At 45.2% G+C, this 14,387-nt stretch overlaps 2 protein-coding genes across 3 annotated transcripts in view; both read right to left on the bottom strand.

Moving 5' to 3' along the window:
- CMTM4 (CKLF like MARVEL transmembrane domain containing 4) overlaps positions 1-5,219 on the bottom strand; it is a 40,176-nt gene extending 34,957 nt beyond the window's left edge. Inside the window, exon 1 of the mRNA XM_074839874.1 lies at positions 4,819-5,219. Coding sequence (XP_074695975.1) covers positions 4,819-5,004 — 186 coding nt within the window. The 5' untranslated portion in view covers positions 5,005-5,219. The remainder of the gene's footprint in view (positions 1-4,818) is intronic.
- Positions 5,220-6,237: 1,018 nt separating this feature from the next.
- The window catches only part of DYNC1LI2 (dynein cytoplasmic 1 light intermediate chain 2), a 37,470-nt gene continuing 29,320 nt past the window's right edge, over positions 6,238-14,387 (bottom strand). The window contains exon 14 of one of the 2 annotated variants that reach the window (XM_074839866.1): positions 6,238-7,282. In XM_074839866.1, coding sequence (XP_074695967.1) covers positions 7,232-7,282 — 51 coding nt within the window. In that variant the 3' untranslated portion in view covers positions 6,238-7,231. Of the gene's footprint in view, positions 7,283-8,673; positions 10,094-14,387 lie in introns of those variants that run through there. The other variant, XM_074839865.1, reaches the window with a different exon arrangement.

Consider the following 14,387-nt stretch of genomic DNA (forward strand, 5'->3'; position numbering starts at 1 on the left):
GTAAGAGTTTTCTGACACTTGTTACCTCCATCACAAGGTTGCTCTGTGATCTCACTGCTCCAGTTAAACCATTTCTAACTACTGAACTACCGCCAATGTCACAGGAACTGGCCAGGCACAATTTTTCACATCAATTGTCCCAACTGTTAAAGGCAATATATGTTACTTTGAATCAAGTAAATTGGCAGGATCCCAGTGAGAACCAACAAGGATCCCGACAGGATCCTGCCTGGTTTCCTCCTAACTCACCTGGTGGCCTGATAACCAGCCCACCCGGAGTTATGGTTCCCAAAGAAACTGAGAAGCAGACAACAGGGAGTCTTGATACACCATGGAAATTTCACTGGGAAATATATGTCTACACCCAATTTTAATGGTAGTAATATCCTTCAAGGTGCAGAATTATAACAAGTAAAATGATAATGCATTTAGAACAGCTGAAGAGAAAAATGAAGTGGGGAGGGGGGAAAAAGCAGGCAATCTCATCTAAAGTGAAACAATTTCCAGCAAAGAGGTAGTACTGGCCCAGCTCTTTTGGATGACAGCAATGGGCCCCTCCTGATTCCTCACATAGTAAGCACACTCAGAAAAAGGAGAGAATCTCCTTCGGAAATTCAAGGGAATGGGAACAAAGTACTGAAATGAAACAAATCATTTGAGGTTGTCCATAGGAAAGTTTTCCAGGGATATCTGTTTGATTATTGTACAATAATCTCCATGGGAAGTATTAAAGCCCCGAAAGCATGAGAAACATTAAACCATGCCAGAGGATAATGAAAATAAACTCTAAAGAACTTTGGTCTCCAGGGACAGCTATCTAATATCTCACATCAGCCATATGACAAGGTACTGCTCCATCTAAATGCTAGAAAGTCAGCTGAGACAATTTCCACCTAGATTTCAACCTCCCCAAAGGAAAAGCATTTCTTCGGTTAGTACACAAGTGTACTGGCTTCTCCCTGACTTCCATTTCAAGTTCAAACCCTCATTTAAAAAAAAAAAAAAAAGGCACAAACTCAAACATGAGAGCTTCATACTAGTTTAACTCTTCCCTCCTCCCCCTCCATTCACTTCCCACCTGCCTGATGACACCCCACCAAGGTGTCTCAGCCACCCCAGTAGCCCTGAAAACTCCTTTCCTGATACGGTCCAACACTCACCACCTTCCTTCGACCTTCTTCTTTTAAAGAGGCTTGCAGCTCCAGCCCCAGCTACAGCAGATGTTTCCTCACAGATCCAAATAAACACACATGCAACTATTTCAACAGAACAATAAGATATAGGCCAATGAGCTACTTTCCGAAAAGCTCACCTACCTAACAATAAAACTTTCAAAAAGAGGAAAGCCGGTTCAATACTAAGCTGTTCCACATGGGTCCTTTTTATTATTTCCTCACTATTCTTCATATTGAATATTACTGACCATTAGCAGGCAGACGTAGGTACTACATAACTGCTCAATTTAGCCTTAAATAAGGATCCCTAAATAGTAAAATACAGCTTTCTTAGTTTGCATACCCAATTTAAAATTAACAAAAAAACGTAATGCTAATCAACCTTTTCTGGGAGTCAAGGGAAAGCAAACCAAACTAAGACCCAGAAATAAGCTGCACAACACTATACATGAAACATTATAAGACATTATGTCAGTGCACCTTTAAAGGACATTTTAGGGCATATTCTCTTTAAATATTAATAAATAAGAATTAAAACTCCCCTCTAGCAGCACATAAATTACTCCATATGCCTAAAATGTCATACTGCTTTCCATCTTTTAATAACTATTGTAACAATGTTTTAAATCACTAAGGACAAATCTACAACAAAATAAAGAGAGCCCTACAAACACCTATTTTCAGTCACTTGGGTTTTTTCCCCCATTCCCTGTTTCTTCTGCTTTTGACAATAAAAAGCGGGCATTTGCAAGAAAAGCCATTTAAGTCACAACACCCAAGTTATCCTTCCTATACAGCACTATGAACTAATTTGCAGAAAGTCTGTCAACTGAAGATTAGAAAAAACAGCAATGTTTGTCTTAAGCAGATAGTTTTGCCTGCCAATCATAATGTATTTTAAGACAAATCCTGATGCTAAATGAAGCACATGCATTGTAATATTTCCTGTAGCATTCTTCTTACTAGAATATATTTAGTGACATTTTATCTTAACCAATACTTGTCTTTTTTTTTTTTAGGTTTTCTTGGGTGTAATAGAGTTCGTCCTTGTTTTTAAGAGCTGGAGTTCTACACTTTGATACATTTTCATTCCTACAGTATTTTTGTAAAAATATTACTAAACATTATAATTAAAACAATTTTACTTGGCAAATAAGTGAATTAAGCACAATGTGGAATGTGTTCTCTCTTCTTTCCTTTCCAAACTGCTCAGTTTTCCATCAGTTTGCAAAATTCAGTAGTCTGCTCTACCAGTTGCTACCGTGAATTAGATAGAGCTTCTTTTGTGCACAACTGTGCAGAATCTGAATGTGTCTAGATGGTACATAAGCTTCCATCCTATACTAGCTAATTTCTTGTTAACTTCTGACCCAATGGATTCATACATTCTGTAAGAACCATGCGCAATAGCTCAGATGACTCTTATTAAAGAGGCACAAAACATTACTCAGTTCCCCTGAAGATACTATCTGCACGTATGTCTTCCAAATGATGTACTGGAAGTAGTGACGTCTTCGTTCAACAGACAAGAAAACTCCCCTATCTGTAACTCCAGCACAGTGTGGTTTTCCCCCCAGCTTTCTTTACAAGACTTAAAAAATTAAGAGGTGTACTCCACGTAACTTTGGAACTTGTTCCAAGCCAATCACAGTTTAGTAATAAAGGATTCGCTTACTCATGATCAGTAATCACTCATTTTAATTACAAGCTTTTTAACGTGACGTGCCACAGTTATTAGTGTAGTACAGAAAGGATCAGCAGTAGGAACAGAAACAAAAATCCTGAGGGCAGGTTATTTCAGCATATTAGAAAGCACCACCCTGGGACTTCTACCACATGGACAGTTTTTAACAGTTCAAAGACAGGTAGACGTTGCACAATGATGACAGGTTCTTTGGCTTCGGTCCTGAGAACACATAACAAAATACAGCTATTCCTTGTTGTTAGACTGCTCGGGTAACACGCTCATTGCTACCACTTGCAGACCACAGATTCTGTTCTACACTGAGAAGATGAGAAGAAAACAAATCGCACTTCCAAATCATGGATTTTACTGTGTATTCATAAGAGATTATCATAGATTCATCACTGCAGTCCTCTATAAACTTGTGTCACTGTTGAAGCTAGGATACTTTCAATGTATTTTACACGAAACCTGTACGTGCAAGCTTTGTCTGGTACTAACCAGCAGTGATTTCAAATGCTGAAGTTATATATACAAAATACTAAAATGTTTCCACCATCACAGTCCTCAAAGAACTCATGCATTTTAAGGGAAAACAATTTGTAGTACTCTGTAAGAAACTACTTAAAAATTTATTTGAAGCCTACTGCTATTTTCATAAAACACCTATTGCAAAATATCCTGAAAAACAGATTTGATTTAAAAAATATTAATACCAAAGTGACTTTGAAAGTGGATCAGATGAAGACAAGCATTAGCACCATCAACAGAAAAAAACTAACAAAATGCTTAGGTGCTGTTACACATTTAGCTGCCATAGTGCTCTAAGACTTGCACATGCTCCATCAAACTAAACAGTTTTAGCTGTTCAAAGTACAATAAACACAGATTACATTTTATTTCAGAATAGAAGAACACAGGTTGGGGGGGGGTTGCAGGATTTCTTTTCGTTTACTCTGTGCACTTAAGAGAACCTCAGCCTGTTAAAGGCCAGCACGTCAGTGAACGCTTTGTAGGCACCCAAGTCGCCCTCCAGGGCCAACCCAGGCCTGCAGCTCCCCGCCTCGACACTTCAGGTAGCTGCCACACCCCCCCCCCCCCCCCCCCCCGTGGCTCTCTCCCGGGCCGTGCCTCGGGGGGGGGGCAGGAGCCGCGGTTGGCACCGGGGCCAGTGACACCCCTGCGCGGCCGGAGCCAGGCTGTGCCTCCAGCCCCAGCCACACCGCTCCGCGGAGAGTCCATTCAACTCTTGAAATTGAAGTCTTTAGATGCTGAGAAATTACCTTTTTTTCTTTTTAACCTATACAAAACCTGCAGCGGTGGAGTTTTTTTTAACACCCCAGTGACCTAAGGGCACAGGCAGGCCCTGGCACGCACATGAGGTAAAACCTCACACCAAAACCAACCAGCAGCGCTGAACGCCCCTACAAACCCACCGCAATGGAGGCCTGACCGGGCCGCTTCGCCTGCGAGGGGAAGCCACGCCACCTGAGCACCGGGAGCCAGCCCGGCCGTACCTCGAGCCACCCGAAACCAGCCGCCTTTCCTCCAGCCGCCGGGGACGGCAGCGGGGCACAACGGCGGGAGCCGGACGGGCAGCCGGCGGGGACCGACTTTCCCCCCGCACCGGGCTGACATGACCCCTCGCCCCCAGCGGAAGGGACGGTTCCAACCCGGCCGCGGCGGGTGACACGGCGCTCCCCGGCCCGGCCGCGGCGGTTCCCGGCCCGCGCCGGGCTCCCCGGCCGCCTGAAATGGAGGCCGGTTGGGCCGCCGCCAGGCGCCGCGCCCGCAGGTACGCACCTCGCCGCCGGGTCGGCACGGCCCCGCCGCCCCGGGGGGGGCCCTTCCCCGCCGTCCCGCCCGCACCGCCGCGGGGGAAGGAGCCCGCCGGGTAGGCGGGTAGGGGCGGGGGAAGCTCCCCCGGCCGCGGGCCCCGCTCCCGCCGGCGGTACCTACCACCTCGGCCAGCTTGATCCTGCCGAAGGTGCCCCGCAGGTAGTCCAGGTCGCAGCGGAGGCCGCCCAGCCCGCGGCGCTGGCTGACGGGCTCCGTGGTGGGCTGGTAGGGGCTGCTGGCCCCCGAGATCATGGAGGTGCTGGACGCCTCGCCATCGAAGCCCTCCAGGTCATCGCCGTTCCTCATGGTGCCGGTGGTGCCGGTGCCGCCGCGCTGCGGAGGGGGCTGCCCGCCGAGCCCCGGCCCGAGCCGCGCCGCGCTCACCTAGCGGAGCGCCGGCTGCATGGCTGCCCCCGGCCCGCGTCAAGCCGAGCGGCGCGGGGCGAACGAGGGCAGCATGGTGCTGTGCCCCGGGCCGGCGGCCGCCGCCGCCCCGGCCCCGCGCGGGAGGAGGAGGAGGAGGAGGAGGAGGAGGAAGAGGAGGAGGAGGGCGGCGGCGCGCGGGCAGCCCTCAGCGCCGCGCCCCGCGCTCAGCGCCCCGCCGCTCGGGGGCGCCCTGGCCCGGCCGCGGGGCGCGGGCGCTGCCTGGGGCGGACGGCGGGGGCGCCCTCAGCCCCCGCGGCGGCCCGGCCCGGCCCGGCCCGGCTGCTCGGCTCGGCGCGGCGCGGCGCGGCTCCCCTCCCCCGGTCCCGGCAGGGCAGCTCGGCTCCGAGCGGGGACGCTGCCGCCGCTCCTCCCCCTGCGCTCAGCGGAAAGGGCGGAGAGAGCCCGCCCCGGAGGGCGCGCCGCGGCCGGGCGGTGCCTCCACCGGCCCGCGGCCGCCCGCCCGCTCCGCCCCCGCGGCCGGCACCTGCCCCCGGCCGCGTCCCCGCCCCCGGGCCGCCCGCCGAGCCGCCCGGGCAGCGCAGGGGCCGGGGCCGGCGGCGGCACCGGCACCTGCCCCCGGCCCTGCCCCCGCCCCGCCGGGGCGTTCCCCGGCCGCGGCCGGCGCCGAGCCTGGCCTGGGGCGGGCGGGCGCGGCCGCCGGGTCACCTCGCTCGGCAGGAGCCGGTTGGAGGGTCCGGTTGTTGCGTCCCGGCGGTTTTGGCACCTCCGAAGGCATTAGCGGTCTATTGTGTTAAAGGCTGTTTGGCTTTGGGTTTTTAAAAATGCATCGGTGGTGATGTTAACACTGAGAAAGTCAACGACACTGACATTTTAATTTGTGTTCACAACTCAGAGTTAATCCTTCGAGGTAGATGAAGCAGTTCGCACTGCCCAGAAATACCCTTCCAAGCTGTGAAGATACTGTACCCGCAGTAGTTCTAATATAGGAAACCTGCAGTGCATTCTGTGAGCTTTAGAAACATTTTGAAGTGTAATTTTAAATAGTGAAGTTTTCCAAGGAAACAGTTAGTTTCGACAGGCTCTGAATCACTTTTTGGAGACATTTCTTCTCTTGCTGTGTCACCATAAATAAGGAGAAATTGCAACGTGATCTGACAAATGCAGCTGATTTTTTTTTTTTTTTTAACATGGAGAGACACAGACCGACTGCTGTGGACCACAGACTAAGCTGACTTTCAAGGTGTTCAGCGTCACATTCTCTGCCATCTTTATCAGCCAGACACCTACTCTTGTTCTTGTCATCGCCAGTCTACACCATTTTCTCTTCTTTCACGTTACTAGTACAGGACTTTCACGTGTATTAATTCTTCTAGCATCTTCCTCCAGCCTCCAGGAGTCTTTCTTACTGCTACGTTTTTGTTTTCCATGAACCTCGTGATTTCCTTCCCAGTTATCTTTGTGTTCTGCTTAATCTCTTCCTTTCAGTTCTCTTGAAGACCCTTTAATCCTTCTTCTTTTAAAGGGTTCTGCCCAGTACCACGTGATTTTTATTTTCAAGAGATTTTTCTTCTTTTCTTCGGCCTCTGTATAAATAGACCCTAAGAACTAGGGCCAAAGAGACAGATTCAGAGAGCACACCAGGAACCCTGGATCAAAAAGGATCGGGTTTTTGTCTACCGTTAACAGTCACTGCTTAGTTAATTGGAGACATTATTGACAGTATGCAGCAAACAGAAGTCTTTTCATAGCTCCTCTGGTACACCCTGGTGCTGAAAGAAGCTGATATTCTCAAGCAGGATGAAGAGTTAGGAGACGTGCTTAAGGAAGCAAAAACATTGCCCTTTAGTGAAGAACAAATGGCAGGAAAAGAAAAGAAAAAAAGAAAACATGAGCAAGGCAGGGAAAAGGATGGAAACTCTGTTGCTTGGATCACATGAAACTAGCCTAATGATATGAAATCATAAATGTAAGAGGAAAATCCTGCATTGGCACAGGCCTGGCCATGATTGACTAATAGGTTTTTACAGTCTCTTATTTCAGTTCTGGTATAACTCCAGGGAAATGAGAAGTCTCACAAAGCTCCTTTTCTTGCAGGAAATATCATGGGTAGGTGGTTGCCACTTCCGAGACCTTCTCTGGATTCGTTTTAACTTAAGGCTCCACAGCTGTTACAGGAACACAGGATTTCCACATTTACCTACAGAGACATTTAACATTTGCTTTGAGGAACTGCTGTGGCACTTCTAGAAAACTATGCTGAGCAAAATTATTAAAACATTGCTGAAACACCCACTGCTGAACATTTTTTTGATGAATCTTTTACAGTTTTAACCAAAATACATCCGTATGTTGAAGGAGAATCAGAAGGTGGTACTGCAGAAGGCAAATGAAGGACAAAAGGAGAGATGGTTGATTTAAGAAAAAGGCTAGGTGATAACAGATCTTGATTCTGGATTTTGGCACAGCCAATGCCTCCTGTGCAGCCTTCAGCAAACTTAATAGCTTAGTTTTTCCTGTAAAGGGGAGGACACAAAGTTTAAATGTATTTAAAATCAATAGAGCATTTTTAGAATGCCCCAAAGTATAGACATGCCGACAACCCTCTGTCTTTTAGTGAGCAAGTTGCCTGGGTAGCGAAAGCACAGTAAGTGTTCTCTCTGCTCTATCCGGTGTTATTTGAACAATTGTGAGGCATGCTTTCAGTGAGCGTGTTGACAGTGCCACTGACCGCGGTTGCACAGACATTCCACGCAGCTCCGAGGGCAGCGGGACACCGGCATCGCCGACCATAGCCAGGGTGCCCCCTTCGGCACCATGGCCTGTACAGCCAGCATCCCCCTTGCTGTAAATGGCACAGAGCCAACACCAAGCCATACTGGGGGATTTTCTGGCGTCCTCCTGGACGGGTGGGTGGGCTGGACAGACTTGGCAAGGGCTTGTGAGGTTGCTGCCAACATTTAACAAAGGAATCCTTTACACACATTCTTGCCTGATACGGCACCTTTTCAGCTCGCTCTGTAGCACTTGAAGGAAAAAATGTCTACATTTAATATGTAAATAAAAGTATTGATCCTGTAAAAAGGTCATTGCATTCATCCAAGGCAGATCACATTGCTTTCAGGTAACTTTGTTTTTACAAGTTCATAAGCTTCTCAAGCACAGCCTGCCATTTCATTGTGTGGCTGCATACCAAGACCAGGAAAATGGGGAACCAGGTCAATGATCAGCACTCGAGACACCACCATAGTATCAAGCTAACCAGATCACAGAATTCATCAGAGAGGAATTCATATCTGGCTAAAATATGACTGAATAGTGAAAACAAGGAAGAAACAGCACAGAGGGGAGGAAATCCAAGTATGCTATTCATGGACACTGTAATTCAATGATCAAAGATCTGTATTTTTACAGAACAGGTAAAGCCAGCTTTGATAGAATTAAAACTTCCCCATCAGAAAGAATCTCCAGGACAGCAGTGATAAATTAAAACCAACTGGTGATTTAGGTGTAAAAAGCAGTGGAAAGAGAATCTTAAATATTATCACTGGTCAAACTGAACAAAACAACCCTCACCTCTCAATATTCATCTCAGCTATTCATACAGCCTTTAATAAACTTCTGATGGGTTTATTTCATTAAGCACATTTCAGTTCTATTTTCAAGATTCAAGCATGTGATTCCGTTGCAACTGAATAGGAATATCAACTTAAAACCAGATTTTTAAAGCTGCTTTTATGTAGTTTTAACACACTTTAAAGTATTTTAATGTTTATACATAAAATTTTGTAGATCTGAATGGTGCTTATGACAAATGGTGCTTAAATATAGTTAAGAGTGTGAAAGGAATTAGAATCCAAACAGGAAAGTTACATCTGTACAAGTACCTGAAAAGAGCTGAGAGGTTCTTTAAGAAAATGCTCCGGTATTTCCACATGACCTACCAAAGGGAAGGAGCACTGGTATGCTGCCAAATTCCAAGAGAGCTGAGCAGTGATTAGAGTTTAACTCTGGCATCAGAGAGGAAGCTTTTTTCCCCTTGAATTTCTCAATGTAAAAAATGCTGAAGCTTTTTCTCAACTTTTCAGTTGGGGAAAAAAAACACCAAACCCCACCCCACCCTAAAAAACTAACAAAGAACTTGCTTTAGGAAAACATCTGGTAGTTTTAACTGCCTCAGTCCAGTAAATTGTCCGTTTTCACAGTGTGGGAGCATGGCATGCACACTTTGATTCTGTAGCCATGAGTAGCATGGGAAGCAGGCAAATAATTTTGCTGAGTCAGAGTTAGGAATTGATACAACGGAAATAAGCTGCAAGTTCTGACATGGACTTTAAGCAGAAGGAAAATTGGGCAGAATGGCGAGGAGTCATGCAGTTATCTCAAACTGGTCGAGGATAACTGCTGCTGAGCTCTATGATAATTCCTACTCTGCCATGTCCAACCACAGCTAAAGTAGCACTGTGCAACCTCCCAGGGTAAGACCACTCAGCATAGAGGCACCTCAGGAACGAGAACTGAATTCCTCACCTAGGAGTCAAAACACGGTCATATCAACCGAGAAAAGTATCAAGAGAAGCAGAGAGGAGGACAGAAGGAAACTAATTCGAAGGGCAACCTATAAAAACTTCTTCCACTGAATATCCAGAGAAGTTTCACAGGCTGACAGCACAGTGCCCGCGTCTCACGCCTGACGGTTTGCTCAGGGCACTTTAGGTACATACTGACACAGCACAGCAAGTGGCTCTCTTGGTTTTTCGTCTGGTTAAAAAAGTACAGCTCTAGTAACAGAAAGTGTTAGTGAATGCTATTCCTAGCCTGCAGTTATACTCTAACATTGACCCATGCATATTTTCAACACGTTCACCTGTATTCCGGCCCTTAGGCTTTGGAAAATAAACAGAGCAGCCCTGGAAGGCCTTACAGGCCTCATATGCTTGTGTGACAGATTCTTCCATCATGAGCACCATGGGGCAGCCATCGGGTCTCAGCTGGGACTCGTCCCAAGGAGCTGTATGGGACAGGTAGAAGTGTCACTTCTGGAATTTCACCATCACTATCAGGAAACAGTATTTCCCCTTCAAAAACAAACCACGCCAAAGAAAAAAAATCTCCCCCCCCCCCCCCCCCCCCCCCCAAGAAAGGCAACACTGCCAATAAAATTAGCTACCCTCTTACTTTGCAGACTTTATATGCTATGAACAATGAGACATTCACAGAGCAACTTTTTTTGTTTTTACTCCAGGACTAGAGATTGACATCTTGGGTGTTGTCTACTGGTCCGTTTCTTTTTCTTCCCCTGCCTTCATCACTGATGAAGTAGTCACTGACTCCTTTCACCTCCAAAAACATTTAAGGACATTTACAATCTGCAAGTGCCAGAGAGGGGTCACCTTGCAGCCACAACTGGGCTGAAGGGCAGCAACCATTCTACATAGCAGGGAGGTGAAATTAATTTCTATAAAAAAATAGAAGCAAAACCTCATATTCTTAAGAAAAGTGCCAGTAGACCTTTAATGGTGCTGGGAACCAGCCAAGACTGTGGGTTATATTTCTTTTGAAAGAATCCTGTATAATGAAGCACACTGAAAAATATGCAGAGAGACTGACAGCAGTGTTTATTTTATTCATGGCACTACATTTATTCAGGGAACAGAAGAAAAAAAGAGCTCTGAACCAAGAAAAAAAAGGTAGTCTTTCAATAATACCATAAAAACACACAGGCCTGGAACAGAAGGTCAGAAAACACTAGTTCCCTCTGACTGCGTGGGCATGGTCATGCTGCCCCTGTGATATCCAGTATTTTTACAGCAAGAAATGGAGTGTGTAGGGTACAGCAGGCCTTTGGAGGGAAAGAGCTGATTTTTATTTTTTGAGGAGGTGGGAAGCTGAAGGGGAGGATGAAAAAAATTGTATAAACCATGTTTTATAAGCAAAGTTTTAAAGGTCCCTTAACAGGCTTAAAAAAAAGATGAAGTACACTCGCTACATTCTTTCTTTCCATGGACAAAACGGGCCAGCGAAAACAACTGACCTCAACTGTTTTAATACTGTGTTTGTTGTTACGTAACCAAACCAATCAGTCCCTGCACCTCTGGTGGGGAATTGCAAATGTTGAACAAGTTTGTTTTCTAATTATCCTTCTGAATTTGTTTTACTTACAGCTAAGATACAGCTTATTGCTAACATCAGCTAACATGACAATGTTGAAAGAATACTGCTTTTTTTCAACAGCACTTAATTCCTCCATGAGACAGAATTTTCTATTCAGCTAATTTGGCTCATTCCCTTGCAGAGTACTTTGGTTATACGCGTCTTCTACATGCAAGGAAAAGTTTTGGCTTTGGCTTTTTTTTTTTTTTCCCCTTCTTTCTTTCTTTTTTTAAACAGGAATTTCAAGTCTTCCATCACTGGCTATAAACTCAAGGCAGGCATATAGCCCCAACTCTACAAAGCCATACACAGACGAACTAATAAATCCTGATTCCTTGCAGACTTGTATCTTCTCTTCCTACCTTCCCCACCTCACTCCTCCCACTGAGCCCAGTGATCCAGCACCCTCCCGAGGGTCCCTTTTCACACACAGCAGGCTTAGCTCCTATTTATGTCCTCGAACTACCGCTTGAGCGAAAGGAAGCAAGTGCTATGCCAGGTTCCATGTGTGCAGACCGGCAGATTTTTGTTTGGCCTGTCTCGCCTAGGAACTAGCCAAACTTACTTGGCAATCCTTACCTAAAGCAGAGGAAGTCTTTGGATTTATCATCTCCACCAAGCCACTAATTTTCATGCAACTGGTATTAATTCAGCTATCTGCAGATCTTTCTTGTTACTGAAGTCGGCCAGAAGATTTAAGTTGTTTTTGAGGAGGGTTGGTAAAATAGGACAGAGCACAAATGCAAACACAGAGGAAACAGTGCTAAAAATATTTTAAATATGACAGCATTCTCTTAATAGTTGTGTTGTACTTCCGTTCAGCTAAAAGGTGACTTAGAGAGATTTTGACAGGTTTTTGCTAATTTTGAAATCATTCAGATCCTGCCAATTTCACTGGCAATTTCTCAGCCCAGCAAAACAGCATTGCAAGATATTGGTCAAAACATCCTAACAGACCTAAACAGCTGCTAATTACAGTTGCCTACTGACACTCCAGTATTATTGTGGGGCATATGTGCTTTTCCCAGGAAAATAAACCTGTGTGTAGCAATTCACATTTATAACATACACAAATTTCAGTAACCCCAATCTCTTACATATATCAAAGACTAATATAACACTTGCTTCTTTCAAAACCAGCCCATTACAACAGGAACAAACAATTATTACCAAAGGATATTGTCAGCTGACAGTTGTTGAGTATTTGTGAGTCAAGTAACACAGTGAGATTATCGCACAGATAATAAAAGTCTGTATCACTTTCCTTACTGACCTCCACACCTAAGCTAGATAAATCCAGTTCTGGGTTTGGCTGGAAGTATCAATAGCTCTCCCCTTAGACTTCTGCCTTTGTTTTGGATTTAAGAGATTTTCTGTGCAGTCAGTGACTGATCTTTAATAAAATGGATTTTTTTCCTACTTCTCCTGCTCTGCCTATGGCCACAGTAACAAGTCTTTCAGACCCTCTGAAAATTTTGAACATCTTCACTTTCTAATAATCTCCAAAGCATAGTCAGTATACTAAGTCCTTCACGGATAATCATTTGATTCCTCTAGAAAAGAGAGGTTTTAATTTGATAGTACTTAGTGATTTATTATCAATGTAAACCAGTTTCTATTAACCAACCACAGCAAGTTACATTCATCTCCACCTTCATCCTACCATTTAAGACATACATGATCAATACAGTCATTTAAATTTGAGCTCCACGTTCAAGTTCGCTCTGCAGCCGAAACACGTGTTAAGTCTGTTCAGATGCCGACTAATTACTGGGCCCCTGCCTAGGCATATATTACCCTCCACAACCCGTGCCCACCGTTCCTGTTAGCACTGTGACCGTGTTGTGAATTTGCTGTCCCTGGCTCAGGCTTTTACTGCCTATCCCAGACTGCCTTGCAGGACAGTCAAAGCTGGTGTCAGACCAAAACCTTGGCTGGGCTCTTTCACGGAGGGAAATGGGCAACATAGGGCAAGACAAAAACTGTAGCTGGTCACTTGGGCCCATGCATGCAAGTCAGACTGCTCTGTCCTCTGGTCACTCAGACTGTAAGTCCAGTGAACAATACGCAGAGCTGATCTGGTCCAAGCCTCAGTAGCCATCTCCATCCACGATTTTTTCAGTGTTCTTATTCCCTCAATTAACTCAATTCTAACGCTGTTATTCATTCCCTCTCTAAAAGGAAAGTCCCTGGTTTTTGGAATGCTGTCAATCTGGTAAACTGAGTGCCAGAGATTTACAACTGCGTGTTTCCTTTTCTCAAGAACTTCAGTATCTTACTGCACACTCTTGCGAATATTCATGCAAAATTATTCCTAGCACCTTTTAGTTGCAACCACCTTTACGACATATTCTGAAGGATTTTTTTTGCTTTGAAGCATCTGGCAGGTCTGAGACAAGGATGACATTTTTACATGTGTCAAAGCTATAACGAGTGTTACATACAAACAAGTACCAACAATTTAATTAGTGAATATTCATACTGAAAAATCACTTTTCAAAGGCAGCTTGTACAATCAAATTCTGCTTTCTTGTGCACAGATACAACTGTTTTCTCTTAGTGCTGCACATTGCTATTTCAGCTTTTGTTCTGAAAGAAAGGAACCAGAGTGTCTTAATTAAGACAACTCAAAATTAAAAAGAAAACAAAATTCTTAGAACTGAATGAAAATGCATTTGGGAAAAATTCAGCAACACACTCTCTGAAAGATACTTGGCCTAAAAAAAAAAAATCTGCCAAACAAGAATTATTAAGAGAACATCACAAGCAATGCATATAGCATCTTGCAATGGCACATTAAGCAGCACTACCTACAGGCATTGATCCCAAGTCTGCCACCTTCTGGACTTGGAACATTTCATCTCCAGAAAATATCAGCAAAACAATTACAATTAAGTATCAGGGAGAGGGGAGTCGAGGATCTTCAGATAAAAAGTTACAACTAGCAATGTTGATTCTCCCACATAGAAAGTCTGCAAACAAAGGCAATGCGGAAAATTAAATTGCTTCCCTTGTTTATGACGTTATCTTACAGACCACGTGTTAATATTAGCATGGTTTCAGTATAACCCCTCCAGAAACTCTTAGTCTGTGACTATGAATACCAGAACACAAACCAAAGTGATTATGTAGCTATTTCAGAGGGCAGCAGT

The sequence above is a fragment of the Strix aluco genome, chromosome 14, assembly GCF_031877795.1.
Source record: "Strix aluco isolate bStrAlu1 chromosome 14, bStrAlu1.hap1, whole genome shotgun sequence".
NCBI classification, from domain to species: domain Eukaryota; kingdom Metazoa; phylum Chordata; class Aves; order Strigiformes; family Strigidae; genus Strix; species Strix aluco.